The sequence below is a fragment of the Piliocolobus tephrosceles genome, chromosome 9, assembly GCF_002776525.5.
Source record: "Piliocolobus tephrosceles isolate RC106 chromosome 9, ASM277652v3, whole genome shotgun sequence".
In the NCBI taxonomy this organism is placed as follows: domain Eukaryota; kingdom Metazoa; phylum Chordata; class Mammalia; order Primates; family Cercopithecidae; genus Piliocolobus; species Piliocolobus tephrosceles.
In genome coordinates this window covers 69,910,188-69,924,398 of record NC_045442.1, presented here as the reverse complement: position 1 = coordinate 69,924,398, position 14,211 = coordinate 69,910,188, and the positions used below count along the sequence as shown (strand labels likewise).

At 42.6% G+C, this 14,211-nt stretch overlaps 1 protein-coding gene and 1 non-coding gene across 2 annotated transcripts in view; both read left to right on the top strand.

Moving 5' to 3' along the window:
• USP54 (ubiquitin specific peptidase 54) overlaps positions 1-14,211 on the top strand; it is a 121,486-nt gene that overhangs the window by 86,728 nt on the left and 20,547 nt on the right. Inside the window, exons 11-17 of the mRNA XM_023204950.3 lie at positions 355-523; positions 1,973-2,143; positions 5,958-6,089; positions 6,270-6,650; positions 6,879-7,110; positions 10,090-10,223; positions 13,090-13,257. Coding sequence (XP_023060718.1) covers positions 355-523; positions 1,973-2,143; positions 5,958-6,089; positions 6,270-6,650; positions 6,879-7,110; positions 10,090-10,223; positions 13,090-13,257 — 1,387 coding nt within the window. The remainder of the gene's footprint in view (positions 1-354; positions 524-1,972; positions 2,144-5,957; positions 6,090-6,269; positions 6,651-6,878; positions 7,111-10,089; positions 10,224-13,089; positions 13,258-14,211) is intronic.
• LOC111538006 lies at positions 7,650-7,756 on the top strand. Its single transcript, XR_002730183.1, has one exon. It is a non-coding gene; the product is annotated as a U6 spliceosomal RNA (small nuclear RNA).

Sequence of the window (14,211 nt, the reverse complement as noted above, 5' to 3'; positions counted from 1 at the left end):
CTGGAGTGCAGTGGCCGGATCTCAGCTCACTGCAAGCTCCGCCTCCCGGGTTTACGCCATTCTCCTGCCTCAGCCTCCCGAGTAGCTGGGACTACAGGCGCCTGCCACCTCGCCTGGCTAGTTTTTTGTATTTTTTAGTAGAGACGGGGTTTCACAGTGTTCGCCAGGATGGTCTCGATCTCCTGACCTCGTGATCCGCCCGTCTCGGCCTCCCAAAGTGCTGGGATTACAGGCTTGAGCCACCGCGCCCGGCCATCTCTTTTATTTTCTTTAGAAATATAGAACAGGAAGATAGGTTGTGAATTGTGGATATGAAGTATAATTGTCATGTTCTTTTGGTTGTTTCTGGTTCAGATTGGGCCCAAATGGAAGGATGTGGTGACCAAATGCATCAAGGGGCATTATCAGCCCCTGCTACTGCTTTATGCAGATCCCCAGGGTACCCCAGTATCCACCCAGGACCTGCCTCCCCAAGCTGAGTTCCAGTCATACAGCAGGACATGCTACGACAGTGAAGATTCAGGTGAGCAGCCTGGCTCTTTACCTCTCTTCTCTTCTCACCCTATGCGATCAAACAGTTGGGACTCATACTTAATTATGTCCTTAGCACATAACCTAGCTTGGAGAAAGAGGATCCATTAGAGGTAAGAAACAAGTGCCAATCTGTGCTGAAGCCTAACTTGTGCCAGCCTTTATTTCCTTCAGTTGTCAAAAGAGTGTTGCTTAAATCACTTGGCCTCAACTCAGAAGTGAAAAGGAAATTATGTTTATTTAGACTGAGATATTAAGTTTGCAAGGCTCAATAGTTAGCTTTCTAATATTGGTGAGGATGGCTGATTTTTATAAGCAATTTAACAGTGGCATGAGATATTTTTGTTTTAAAATTGCAAATGTGTAGCTGGGCAGGGTGATGCATGCCTGTTATCCTAGCTATTTGGGAGGCTGAGGTGGGAGGATCACTTGAACCTGGAGTTTGAGCCTAGCCTGGGCAAAATAGCAAGACTCTGTCTTGGCGGTGGAGGGAAGAATTCCATGTCCAGTAGTGATATTTGTCTGCTTATGAATCAGTTGTTCACTTCTAAGTTAGTTGTTTAGAACTTAAGTAATGACTTTCTGTAAAAACAATTTTCAGCTTGATGGCTAAAGTTCTAGGGTAGCCCACAGAATCTTATAATATATTTGAGGTATAACCTAATAGTTTTGGCTTGATTTCTGAAAAGGAGGAAGAAATATTATTTTACTCTTCTAGATCTGGTACTGGCCCTTAATATAATTTTGAAAGAGATGCTTGACTTTGACATCTTTCTTTCTCCCCTTTGTACCTCCCTCCTGCTTGGTACCTGGTGCTTTCTTCCACCTCTCATACCCCACCCAGACCTGTTCTACCTCTTCTCCCTTCAATCAAATACCCATTTGTCCTATTATACTTATCTCAGCTATCTATTCAGAGGGAAGCAGTCTGATTGAACTAATTTATACTAATGTATTTCATATAAGTAACAGCCCCAATAATTTCTCAGAGACATTAAAAATGCATCTAATATCCATTCAAAAAATTTAAGTGGCGTTCTTGGGAGTATGGGAGAAAGATTATGGGATAGGAGAACAACTGACTATGTATGACAGGTTGTCCTGGGACTGTCCATCTAAATATATCCTACTTTTCACAACTTTTTCATTACTTCAGTTTTTTCCCTGATAGACTTTGTAAAACCCTCACAGTTTTTCACAGTGGCAGGCAAAATGAGAGTTTCAGCAAGGTAGGGACAGGGATAGGAGGAATTTTACATGTGTCTGGGTGATCTGGAAGTTGAGTGTTGTGAAGAATGGCTCGATGGTATAGCATATCCTTCTCACACTTGTGTCTAGGAAGTTCTTGCCTTATGGAGCTTTGTTGTGTCCATCTCTTTTCCTTTTCTCTGTTACTGTTCTGTTTCCTCACTTTTGCATATGTGTTTCCTCGTTCCCTCAGGGAGGGAGCCCTCCATCTCAAGTGACACTCGAACAGATTCCTCAACGGAGAGCTATCCCTACAAACATTCCCACCATGAGTCTGTGGTCAGTCACTTCTCTTCTGATTCTCAGGGGACAGTCATCTATAATGTGGAGAATGATTCCATGTCTCAGAGCAGTCGGGACACAGGTAGGGACTTATACAGAGGGTCCTGCTTGCCTGAATCAATTCCTGCATAGATCTCCTAAGAAAAAGAAACTGGGAGGCTGGGCATGGTGGCTCACGCCTGTAATCCCAGCACTTTGGGAGGCCAAGGTGGGCGGATCACGAGGTAAGGAGATCGAGACCATCCTGGCTAACACACAGTAAAACCCCGTCTCTGGCTGGGCACGGTGGCTCAAGCCTGTAATCCCAGCACTTTGGGAGGCCGAGGCAGGCGGATCATGAGGTCAGGAGATCGAGACCATCCTGGCTAACATGGTGAAACCCCGTCTCTACTAAAAATACAAAAAAATTAGCCGGCCGTGGTGGTGGGTGCCTGTAGTCCCAGCTACTCAGGAGGCTGAAGCAGGAGAATGACGTGAACCTGGGAGGTGGAGCCTGCAGTGAGCGGAGATCACACCACTGCACTCCAGCCCAGGTGACAGAGCGAGACTCCCTGTCAAAAAAAAAAAAAAAAGAAAAGAAAAGAAACCACGTCTTTACTAAAAATACAAAAAAAAAAAAAATTAGTTGGGCATGGTGGCAGGCACCTGTAGTCCTAGCTACCCATGAGGCTGAGGCAAGAGAATGGCCTGAACCCAGGAGGCGAAGCTTGCGGTGAGCTGGGATCACGCCACTGCACTCCAGCCTGGGCGACAGAGTGAGACTCAAAAAAGAAGAAAAAGAAACTGGGGCAAGTCAGAAATGTTTGTTATGCAAAGGCAGAATGGCACAGAATTTGGGCAATTGAATGGGATACAAAGAAGCAACACAGTTTTGAATGAACCATGATGCTCCATTGCACATACTCCTGTCAATAGCAGCATGTCAGTAAAGACGATTGTAATGTGATTATTGATGTGATTATTCTCAAGTCTACCTTTCTCCTCCTATCCTCTTGATTCCCATGGTATCCCATTAAGCCCCTGTGATCTTGCATATCATCATGTTCTCATGCCAGGCTTTGGCCTAAGTGAAGAGCTTTGATAGAAGGGGCCTATTTATGGGATTGGTGAGGGACAACTGCATGTCAGCTTGCTAAGCTTCCTGAAGGATAGAGAAGCAAAAGAATGAAAGATAATCTATTTGTTATTGTGAGTTCCATGTGGAGAATATTCTTGCATTGTTTTGTTTATCTGTAGGAGAGTATACCCATATCAGAGGAAGAAATCAATACAGGCAAGAACAGTGAATGACTGCTGAGATGAAAAGTTTATTCTGGGAGATAGAATACCTAAGGCATAGAACAGTGTCCATATTCTTAGGGACTGTGGGAATTCGTGAGCTCATTGTTTGAGATTGGTGGTTTATAAGCTGTGGGAGCTTTGTTTTTTTTTTTTTAATATCAAGAATTTCAAAGATATTCAAAGCTATATAGAATAGTGTACTGCCCATTCATGTATTCATCACTTAGTTTCAATAATTATAACTGACAGCCAATCTAGTTTTACCTGTACCTTTACCCACTCCTGGATTATTTTGAAGCACATCCCAGGCATTTTATCACATTTTCCATAAATATTTCTTATGTTTGCTCAAACATAAGAAATCACTTTTTAAATGTAGCATTATAACACTTAAAAATAGTAATGATAATTTCTTAAAACTGCTAGGTAACCAATGAGTGTTCAAATATCCACTTACAAGTATCATAATATTTTCATGGTTTATGTGTTTGACTCAGCATCTAAATGAGGTCTGTGCATTGTGATGAGTTGATAAGTCCTTTGCGTTTCTTTTAATATAATGTTTTTTCCTCTATTTTTTTCCTTGCAATTTATTGCTAGAACTAAGTATTTTGTCCTATAGATTTCCCACATTCTGAATTTTGCTGATTTTATTCCTATGGTATACTTTAACATGTTTCTGTGTCCTATATTTCTTGTAAATTGGTAGTTGGACCTAGAGGTTTGGTCAGACTTGTGGTGGCTTTCTTTTGATGACTACTGCATTGATTGTGTCAGGTGTGAGTTTTTTAGACCTACTTTTTGAATATGTGAACCAGGGAGAAGCCAAGCCACAGGATAAACTAAGCATATTTTCCAGTGGAGGCAGATTTGTGTTAATGGTTTAGGGGTTTTGACAGGGAGGGTGTGAGGAATGGAGAACATGCCCATTGGTTTAACAATTTGTAAGACTTAGTTGCGGCCGGGTACAGTGGCTCACGCCTGTAATCCCAGCACTTTGGGAGGCTAAGGAGGGCAGATCACGAGGTCAGATTGAGACCATCCTGGCTAACATGGTGAAACCCCGTCTCTACTAAAAAAAAATAGAAAAAATTAGCCGGGCGTGGTGGCAGGCACCTATAGTCCCAGCTACTCAGGAGGCTGAGGCAGGAGAATGGTGTGAACCCGGAAGGCGGAGCTTGCAGTGAGCCAAGATCATGCCACTGCACTCCAGCCTGGACGACAGAGCTAGACTCCATCTCAAAAAAAAAAAAAAAGGACTTAATTGCTCCAAGTCATTTCCTCCTCTCTTAAATCTTTCTTGTGGGCACAGAGGTAGAAAAGGACCAAATAAAAGCAATACAAGATTCCAAGGGGCAACTGATTGAAAATATTTATCCATATCACTACACTGGTGATACCTGAATATGTATAAGGATTTTCATATACTGTCATGTGAAAACAAATTTTTGTTAGCTCTCCATGCATTTGACCTAGGGTTTTTTTTTTTTTTCTAAGCGTATCTTCAAAATTATTTTACCTGCTTAATTCATCTCTGGCTTCCAGCACTTTATTTGCTTATATCCTTTAGAATCTGACCTTTGCTGTCATCAAATCATGCTCATGTATTTGCATACTATGGGCATGAAGCTGGGCAAGTTACATAAAAGAGCCCAGCTCTCCTGGTTTTCCCAGTGATTAGTATTAAGGAACTGTGACGTGTAATCTCTGGATAAAGCCAAGTTTCATGAAGCATGGGTTGGGGATAGGAATGAGAATTAATCAAAGTTGAAGTGTCTTTTAAATAATCTACAATTAAGGGAAGCTTAGAACTGGTCTTAAAGCCATATACAATCAGAGCTCTTGTGGGCAAAGTCTGGAGTATATAGGATAATACCAGATGTACTGAAAATCAGACTTTATTTGATACGTGTTGCTAAATAAATAAAAGGAAAACTCTGTCTTCAATTTATGAGAGTGAAAGTATATGGCTACCTGACATTTTTATATAATCTTTAAAACTTTTGCCTTTAAAAAGTTACCTAGAAACATGTCATTAGACCTTCTGGGTCACTGGGGAAGATTATGAGTGGGATTGAGATTGGTCATTGTTCAAGACATTGTAAATTTGGATGCTCCCAGCTTCTCTGCATTTATCCTTTTTTTTTTTTTTTTAAGCAGAGTCTTGCTCTGTTGTCCAGGCTCCAGGCTGGAGTGCAGTGGCGTGATCTCGGCTCACTGCAACCTCCTGGGTTCAAGTGATTCTAATGCCTCAGCCTCTCAGTAGCTGGGACTATAGGCACATGCCACCATGCCCGACTAATTTTTGTATTTTTAGTAGAGACAGGGTTTTGCCATGTTGGCCAGGCTGGTCTCGAGCTCCTGGCCTCAACTGATCTGCGCGCCTTAGCCTCCCAAAGTGCTGGAATTATAGGTGTGAGTCACTGCACCCGGCCCTTATCTGCATTTATCTACTGGGAGGTTCCTACACTGAAATCAGATAGCCTATGCCCTACAGCTTCTGTTCCATGGGTACTCTAAATTTGTGGCACTCCCAAAGGGAGATTAGGTAGGTTCTCAGGAGGATGGAGGTTAGTCTCAGATACCAGCTTACCCCAATTTCCTTGTTTTTTCAGGACACCTGACTGATAGTGAATGTAATCAGAAACACACATCCAAGAAAGGGTCACTGATAGAGCGCAAGAGGAGCTCTGGTCGGGTTAGGAGGAAAGGCGATGAGCCCCAGGTCTCAGGATACCACAGTGAAGGCAAGCCCCTGTGCACTGCTTCTCTTTCTCCTTCATTCACTCTATCAAACTTCTGTCATGCTCCAGACTGTTGGCTTCTCCTTTCTGCTCAAAGGGCTTTTCTTTTCTTTTTCGACACTGGGGTTTAGTATCCACGATCACTGTAAACATCGATATTTCTTTCATTCTTTGTGCTTTTAGGAGAAACACTGAAAGAGAAGCAGGCTCCTAGAAATGCCTCCAAACCATCCAGCAGCACCAACAGGCTGAGGGATTTTAAAGAGACAGTCAGCAATATGATCCATAACAGACCATCCCTGGCTTCTCAGACCAATGTAGGCTTCCACTGTGGGGGCAGGGGAGGAGACCAGCCTGACAAAAAACCTTCTAAGACCCTACCTTTACACTCTCGTGACTGGGAAATAGAGAGTACCAGCAGTGAGTCAAAATCCAGTTCTTCCAGCAAGTATCGTCCAACATGGAGACCAAAACGAGAATCTCTGAATATTGACAGTATCTTTAGTAAGGACAAAAGGAAGCACTGTGGCTATACCCAGCTTAGCCCCTTTTCTGAGGATTCAGGTGAGGAGATAAGGGAAGAATTGGGCTTTTGAATAAAGTTGATTTGTATCTTTTTAAAACCTGGGTTTTTTGGTACATCTGGCAAGCGGCATTTTTACTCTGATGTTGGGTGTTTTAAGGATATGAGTTCAGTGAATAAGTAGCCAGAGGGGGGAGTTAGTTAGGTCTTGAATTTAGGCAAATGCTAAATCTAACTTGTTTTCCATACCTGTCTTTTGATTGGGATAGCTAAAGAATTTATACCAGATGAACCAAGCAAGCCACCTTCTTATGACATTAAATTTGGTGGACCAAGCACCCAGTACAAGCGCTGGGGCCCAGCACGGCCAGGCTCTCACCTTTTAGAGCAGCACCCCCGACTAATCCAGCGAATGGAATCCGGCTATGAAAGCAGTGAGAGGAACAGCAGCAGCCCCGTCAGCCTGGATGCAGCCCTGCCTGAGAGCTCAAATGTCTACAGGTATTGTTTGACCTTTGAAGAGTTGTGACACTGTCCCTTGCAGCAATGTGAGCCACCTACTTGGGGCTTTCAGGCAAGGCTTAGACAAGTGGAGGGACGCCTTGGCTACTATGTGCTCTATCAACTTCCTATAGCAACAGCACCCTCTGCTGGAAGAACAAAGGCACTTGAGAAAGGAGAGAACTTTCTATGTACAGTTACCTTTGAAGTACTTTGAAGTACAGTTATCATGTATAAAATAATTTTAAAAAATTTAAGTTCAGGGGGTATATGTGCAGGTTTGTTATGATAAACTTGTGTCATAGGAGTTCGTTGTACAGATCATTTTGTTATCCACATATTAAGCTAGTACCCATTAATTGTTTTTCCTGATCCTCTCATTCCTCCCACCCTCCACCCTCTGACAGGCCCGTGTCTGTTGTTCCCCTCTGTGTGTCCATGTGTTCTCATCATGTAGCTGCCACTTATAAGTGACAATATGCCGTATTTGGTTTTCTGTTCCTGTCTTAGTTTGCTAAGGATAATGAAATAATTGTTTAGTGCTTGCTTTGGTAGCACATATACTAAAATTGGAATGATACAGAGAAGATTAGCATGGCCCCTGCTCAAAGGTGACACAAAAATTTGTGAAGATTTCCATATTTTTCAGATATGTAGGATAAACAAGTCTAGGGATCTAATGTAAAACATGAGGACTACAATTAATAAAATTGCACTGCATATGAGATTCATGGTAAATGAGTAGATTTTAACTCCTCTTGCTACAAAAACAAAAAAAAAATGAGTGACTATATGAGATGATGGATATGTTAATTTCCTTCAATTATAGTAACCATTTTACTGTCTCTATGTATCTCATAACATCATGTTGTATACCTTAAATATATGCAGTAAAAAAATGTATTAAAGAACAGATTAGGCCAGGCATGTTGGCTCACGCCTGTAATCCCAGCACTTTGGGAGGCCAAGGTGGGTGAATCATTTGAGGTCAGGAGTTTGAGACCAGCCTGGCCAACATGGTGAAACCCCGTCTCCACTAAAAAAAAAAAAAAAATTAGCCAGGCATGCTGGCGGGCGCCTGTAATCCCCATTACTTGGGAGGCTGAGGCAGGAGAATCACTTGAATCCAGGAGATGAAGGTGGTAATGAGCCGAGCTCGTGCCATGGCAACTCCAGCCTAGGCGACAGAACAAGACTCTATCTCAAAAAAAAAAAAAAAAGAAAAGAATGGACTAGGCTGGCCGCGGTAGCTCACACCTGTAATTCCAGCACTTTGGGAGGCTGAGGTGGGTGGATCATGAGGTCAGAAGTTCGAGACCAACCTGGCCAACATAGTGAAACCCCGTGTCTACTAAAGATACACACACACAAAAATTAGCCTGGCGTGGTGGTGGGCACCTGTAATCCCAGCTACTCGGGAGGCTGAGGCAGGAGAATTGCTTGAACCTGGGAGGTGTGGTTGCAGTGAGCCGAGATTGTACCATTGCACTCCAGCCTGGGCAACAGAGTGAAACTCCATCTAAAAAAAAAAAAGAAGAATGGATTAGTAGGCCACTGCATGGTGGCTCATGCCTGTAATCCCAGCACTTTGGGAGGCTGAGGTGGGTGGATCACAAGGTCAGGAGATTGAGAACATCTTGGCCAACATGGTGAAACCCTGTCTCTACTAAAAATACAAAAATTAGCTGGGCATGATGGCGTGCACCTCTAGTCCCAGCTACTCTGGAGGCTGAGGCAGGAGAATCGCTTGAACCCGGGAGGCAGAGTTTGCAGTGAGGCAAGATTGCACCACTGCACTCCAGCCTGGGTGACGAGTGAAACTCCATCTCAAAAAGAATGGATTAGTGAATTAAAACTTATGTAATCCTAAAATCAGAGAAGAAACCCTAATGTTGTTTTGGGATAGTGTTTTGTTGTTGTCATTGCTTTTTTTTTTTGGTATCGGTGGGGTTTCATCATTTTGCCCAGGCTTATCTTTCACTCCTGGGCTCAAGTGATTTATCCACCTCAGCCTCCCAGAGTACTGGGATTATAGGTGTGAATCACCACACCCAGTATGGTGGGATAGTTTTTATTTTGATTTGTTTTTGGGTCACTGGGACTCTGTGTTTTATGATGCTAATAGTATTCATAATAATGATGACAGTTTATTAGCACTCATTGCACCCTGCCCATAGGGCTCAGTTTTCTTTATAAATTTCAAATCTCCATACATTATTTTTACTGAGTTGCCACAGAGGCAATTTTTCTTTTTTCTTTCTTTTTTCTTTTGAGATGGAGTCTCTCTCTGTGTCACCAGGCTGGAGTGCAGTGCTGCGATCTCGGTTCACTGCAACCTCCTGGGTTCAAGCGATTCTCCTGCCTCAGCCTCCCTAGTAGCTGGGACTACAGGCGTGTGCCACCATGTCCAGCTAATTTTTGTGTTTTTAGTAGAGATAGGGTTTCACCATGTTGGCCAGGATGGTCTTGATCTCTTGACCTCATGATCTGCCCGCCTTGGCCTCCCAAAGTGCAGGGATTACAGGCGTGAGCCACTGCACCCAGCCAAGGCAATTTTTCTAATAGTAGAGCTGCTTTGAAAGGGATGAAAGGTGATAACCACATGTTCATACTCCCTCAATGTTCTTTCCTGTTCACAGGATCCTGTTCAGTTTTACTTATGAGAAGATGCTACAAAGGTTTAGTAAGAAAGAAGGAAATAGATATGAAACCAATATGTTCATTAATACATTCAACAGATTTTGAATATGTATTATGTACCAGATACTGTGCTAGATGCACAAGATGTGAATGAGGTGAGATGAGATTAGATAGGAGAATGAGTGGATATTTCAATTTTTTAGAAGTAGTTTAGCAGAAGCTCTAATTATGTCAGTTTGATGTGTTTTTTTTTTTTTTTTTTTTTGAGAGATTTAGTCCTAGGAATGTTACTGTAACCTGCTTTCATGCTTTCACTAGACTCTGGGTTCTCTTTTGAAGGGATCCAAGTGCTAAGAGATCAGCTGGGTTGGTTCCTTCCTGGCGTCATATCCCAAAGTCGCACAGTAGTAGCATCCTGGAGGTGGACTCCACAGCATCCATGGGTGGCTGGACAAAGAGTCAGCCTTTCTCAGGTAAGCAGAAGGACACTGGATTTGAAGACTGGATTTGACCAGCAGTTTTGTCTGGGGACCAGACTTACCTGAGTACATTTGAAATTAGAGGACAGTTACAGGCCGGGTGCGGTAGCTCACACCTGTAATCCCAGCACTTTGGGAAGCCGAGGCAGGCAGATGGCCTGAGCTCATGAGTTCGTGACCAGCCTGGGCAACACAGTGAGACGCCATCTCTACTAAAATACAAAAAATTAACGGGGCTTGCTGGTGTGCACCTGTAGTCCCAACTGCTTGGGAGGCTGAGGCAGGAGAATTGCTTGAACCTGGGAGGTGGAGGTTGCAGCGAGCTGAGATCGTGCCACTGCACTCCAGCCTGGGCGACAGAGTGAGACTCCATTTCAAAAAAAAAAAAGGATAGTTACAGTTTGAGTATTCCATCAGAATGTAAATGTAGAGTCATTTCAGTTGCTCCATCTTTGGATTTATCTTTTTTTTGTTCTCCATCACAGCCTGCTTGAATATTTCTTTCTAGTTGGAGGGAGCCCTTGTGGGAGCAAGAAGGGACAGAAATATGGTGAACAGTGTTAATAACATCCCCATTTTTCAGAAGAATAAATCCTAGGGCTTTCCTTGGATTAGTGACAGCCTCTTGGAAAATGGATTTCTTATTGTTTAGTATTATGAATTGACATACCAAAGGGGTACATATGTGGCTATTTGCAAAACTTGGAAATAAGCAATTCAAATTTATCCTTACCCATGGCTAAATATCTTAGTCTTACTACCAATTCTCTTGATAGTTACTGACAATTCTTAGAGGTAGCAGGAAGAAAGGCCTGCAGCAGCAGTAATAAAAAGGCATGAACTCTTTTAGGTATGTATACTAAAGGTTACAGACATCTGGCAGAGCAGAACAATGCCTATAAAGGCAGACATCTTTGGAATCCCGTGCTCCAGTAAGTTACAGTTAAGAGACACGTGGAAGAAATTTGGGCTGCCCATTGTAATTATACATTTGGTTTATTCCCCATATTTTAATTCATTTCATGTTGAATAACATCGTTTTGGGAAACTTGTGAATCATGCATGAGACTATTCTCCCTTTTCTTCAGATAGCCAGGATTTTTTTTATTGCACTAAAGACTGAGTCTCATGATCTCCTGAATAGTCCTCAATTCTGGACTAGTTGGATAGAATTCACCAACAGCATTCTTCAATTGGTAAAAGATAATTAGCAAGGAGTTATGACAAGATTCTTCACACACCATATCATCCCACCATCCTCTTTGTATAACAAGCCCTATTTATGCCCCACAATTTGATCTAACCATTTTATTAAGACACAAAGCAAACATTCTTATATGGTAACTTTGCATACTCTTTTAAAAAACTACAGAGGTAAATCAAGTCCAGTAATTCCATAAGCTGCCCTTTGCCTCCTGAAATTGAAGGAACCACTGTTACCATTGTGGTATATATCTTTCTGTCTTTTTCTATGCTTACACAAGTACATAGATAAGTTTATGTACATATATAGGTAAGCACCATTTTTAAAAAGTAAGATGAAGTCATACTATACATGTTTTTCTCTCACTCAATTTTTCACTTAATTTATTATGGACATCCTTCTAGATCTATTTAGATCCATCTAGAAAGGTTTATAAAATTGGACTTTTACTGCTGTGGACATTTTACAAATTCAAAGAGGTGGTGGAAATTAAGGGTGGGAAAATGACATGCTTGAAGCTCCCCAGTCAGTCAGTGACAACACTTGGTAGAAAGTGTTCTCTAATGATTAAAGCATGATTATGAATTTAACCTACTTGACTTTAATTTAGCTTCATTATTTCCCATTTGTTTTACCTTGGGCAAATTATTTATCCTCTTTGTGACTCAGTTTCCTCATTCCTAAAATGGGGGTAATAGTATCTACCTCGTAAGTTGTTGTTATGATTAAATGAAATAATACATGTAAATGTGCTTAAAACTATTTCTGGCACATAGTAAGCGCTGAGCAAATGTTCAGTGTAATACCATTGTTGTGAAGCACTCAATAAATGTTGTTGTTGTTATTATTATTATTGTTATTATTATTTTGAGATGAAGTCTTGGTCTTGTCCCCCAGACTGGAGTGCAATGGCATGATCTTGGCTCACTGCAACCTCCACGTCCCGGGTTCAAGTGATTCTCCTGCCTCAGCCTCCTGAGTAGCTGGGATTACAGGCACCTGCCACCAAGCCTGGCTAATTTTTGTATTTTTAGTAGAGACACGGTTTCACCATGTTGGCCAGACTGGTCTCGAACTCCTGACCTCAGGTGATCCTCCCACCTTGGCCTCCCAAAGTACTGGGATTACAGGCATGAGTCACTGTGCCCGGCCTGTTGTTATTATTATTATTATTATTCCTGGCCCAAGTGCCATCCTGAATCTGATTATGGGAAGCATTATCCAAAATAAAAGCTCCAAATTGGGCCTGGCGCAGTGGCTCACACCTGTATGTAATCCCAGCACTTTGGCAGGCCGAGGCAGGTGGATCATGAGGCCAGGAGTTCGAGACCAGACTGACCAACATGGTCAAACCCTGTCTCTACTAAAAATACAAAAATTAGCTGGGCTTGGTGACACGTGCCTGTAGTCCCAGCTACTCAGGAAGCTGAGGCAGAAGAATCACTTGAACCCGGGAAGCAGATGTTACAGTGAGCCGAGATGGCGCCATTGCACTCCAGCCTGCGCAACACAGACTCCGTCTCAAAAAAATAAATAAATAAACTCCAAATTGAAAGCAAGAATTCCAAAGGGAAAGTATTGCAGTGGTTAAAAATTCAGCAAGTACTTAGTCTTGGTAATGGAAATGTAGTGACTTCTCCCTTGCTTTTATTACAGGTGAGGAGGTATCTTCTAAAAGTGAACTGGATGAATTGCAGGAAGAGGTGGCCAGGAGGGCACAGGAACAGGAACTTCGAAGAAAACGGGAGAAAGAATTAGAGGCAGCGAAAGGGTTTAACCCTCATCCTAGCCGCTTCATGGACTTGGATGAACTGCAGAATCAGGGTAATTGTTGTGAGCATTAGGTTGTGGGTGATGGGGAAAGACAGAAAGGGTAGAAAAAAACATTTAAGTTTGTAAGTTCCCTGTCTTCTCTTTAGCAGAATAATTTTAAAAATCTTAATTCACCCATTCCAGTGAGAACAAGTTAGAGTAGGATGTGACAAGACTATTAACTGGAGATAGGCACTGATTTGGGGCACATCTATTAAATTTATTAGAGATAGTGTATTGTTCATGAATAATGCTTCCCATGAACATCTGTTGAGGGTGTAAATAAAACTAGCCTTGAATCAGAAATAGCTGAAAATGGCAGTGAGCCACACTGACAGTGAGGGGAATTCTACTTGCTGGGAAGAAACATACTCATGCAATATTCCACCTGGAGCATCAGGGAAGTGGATCTGCCAAACAGGAGCAAGAACAAAGCCAGTTTATTTTTGATACCATGACAATTGATTCTCTAACCTCAAACAATTTGCATGACTTTACTTCCACAACTGCCCCACATTAGACTTTTTTTCTTCCTAGAATTTTTTTAGGATGTCACTTTGTACCAAAAGAGACTAACCTTCAAAATAGTTCAGCTGCGGAGCTTGCAGTGAGCCAAGATCACGCCACTGCACTGCAGCCTGGGCGACAGAGCAAGACTCCATCTCAAAAAAAAAAAAAAAAAAAAGTTCGGCCGGGCGCGGTGGCTCAAGCCTGTAATCCCAGCACTTTGGGAGGCCGGATCACGAGGTCAGGAGATCGAGACCATCCTGGCTAACACGGTGAAACCCCGTCTCTACTAAAAATACAAAAAAAAAGTAGCCGGGCGAGGTGGCGGGCGCCTGTAGTCCCAGCTACTCCGGAGGCTGAGGCAGGAGAATGGCGTAAACCCAGGAGGCGGAGCTTGCAGTGAGCTGAGATCCGGCCACTGCACTCCAGCCCAGGCGACAGAGCAAGACTCCGTCTCAA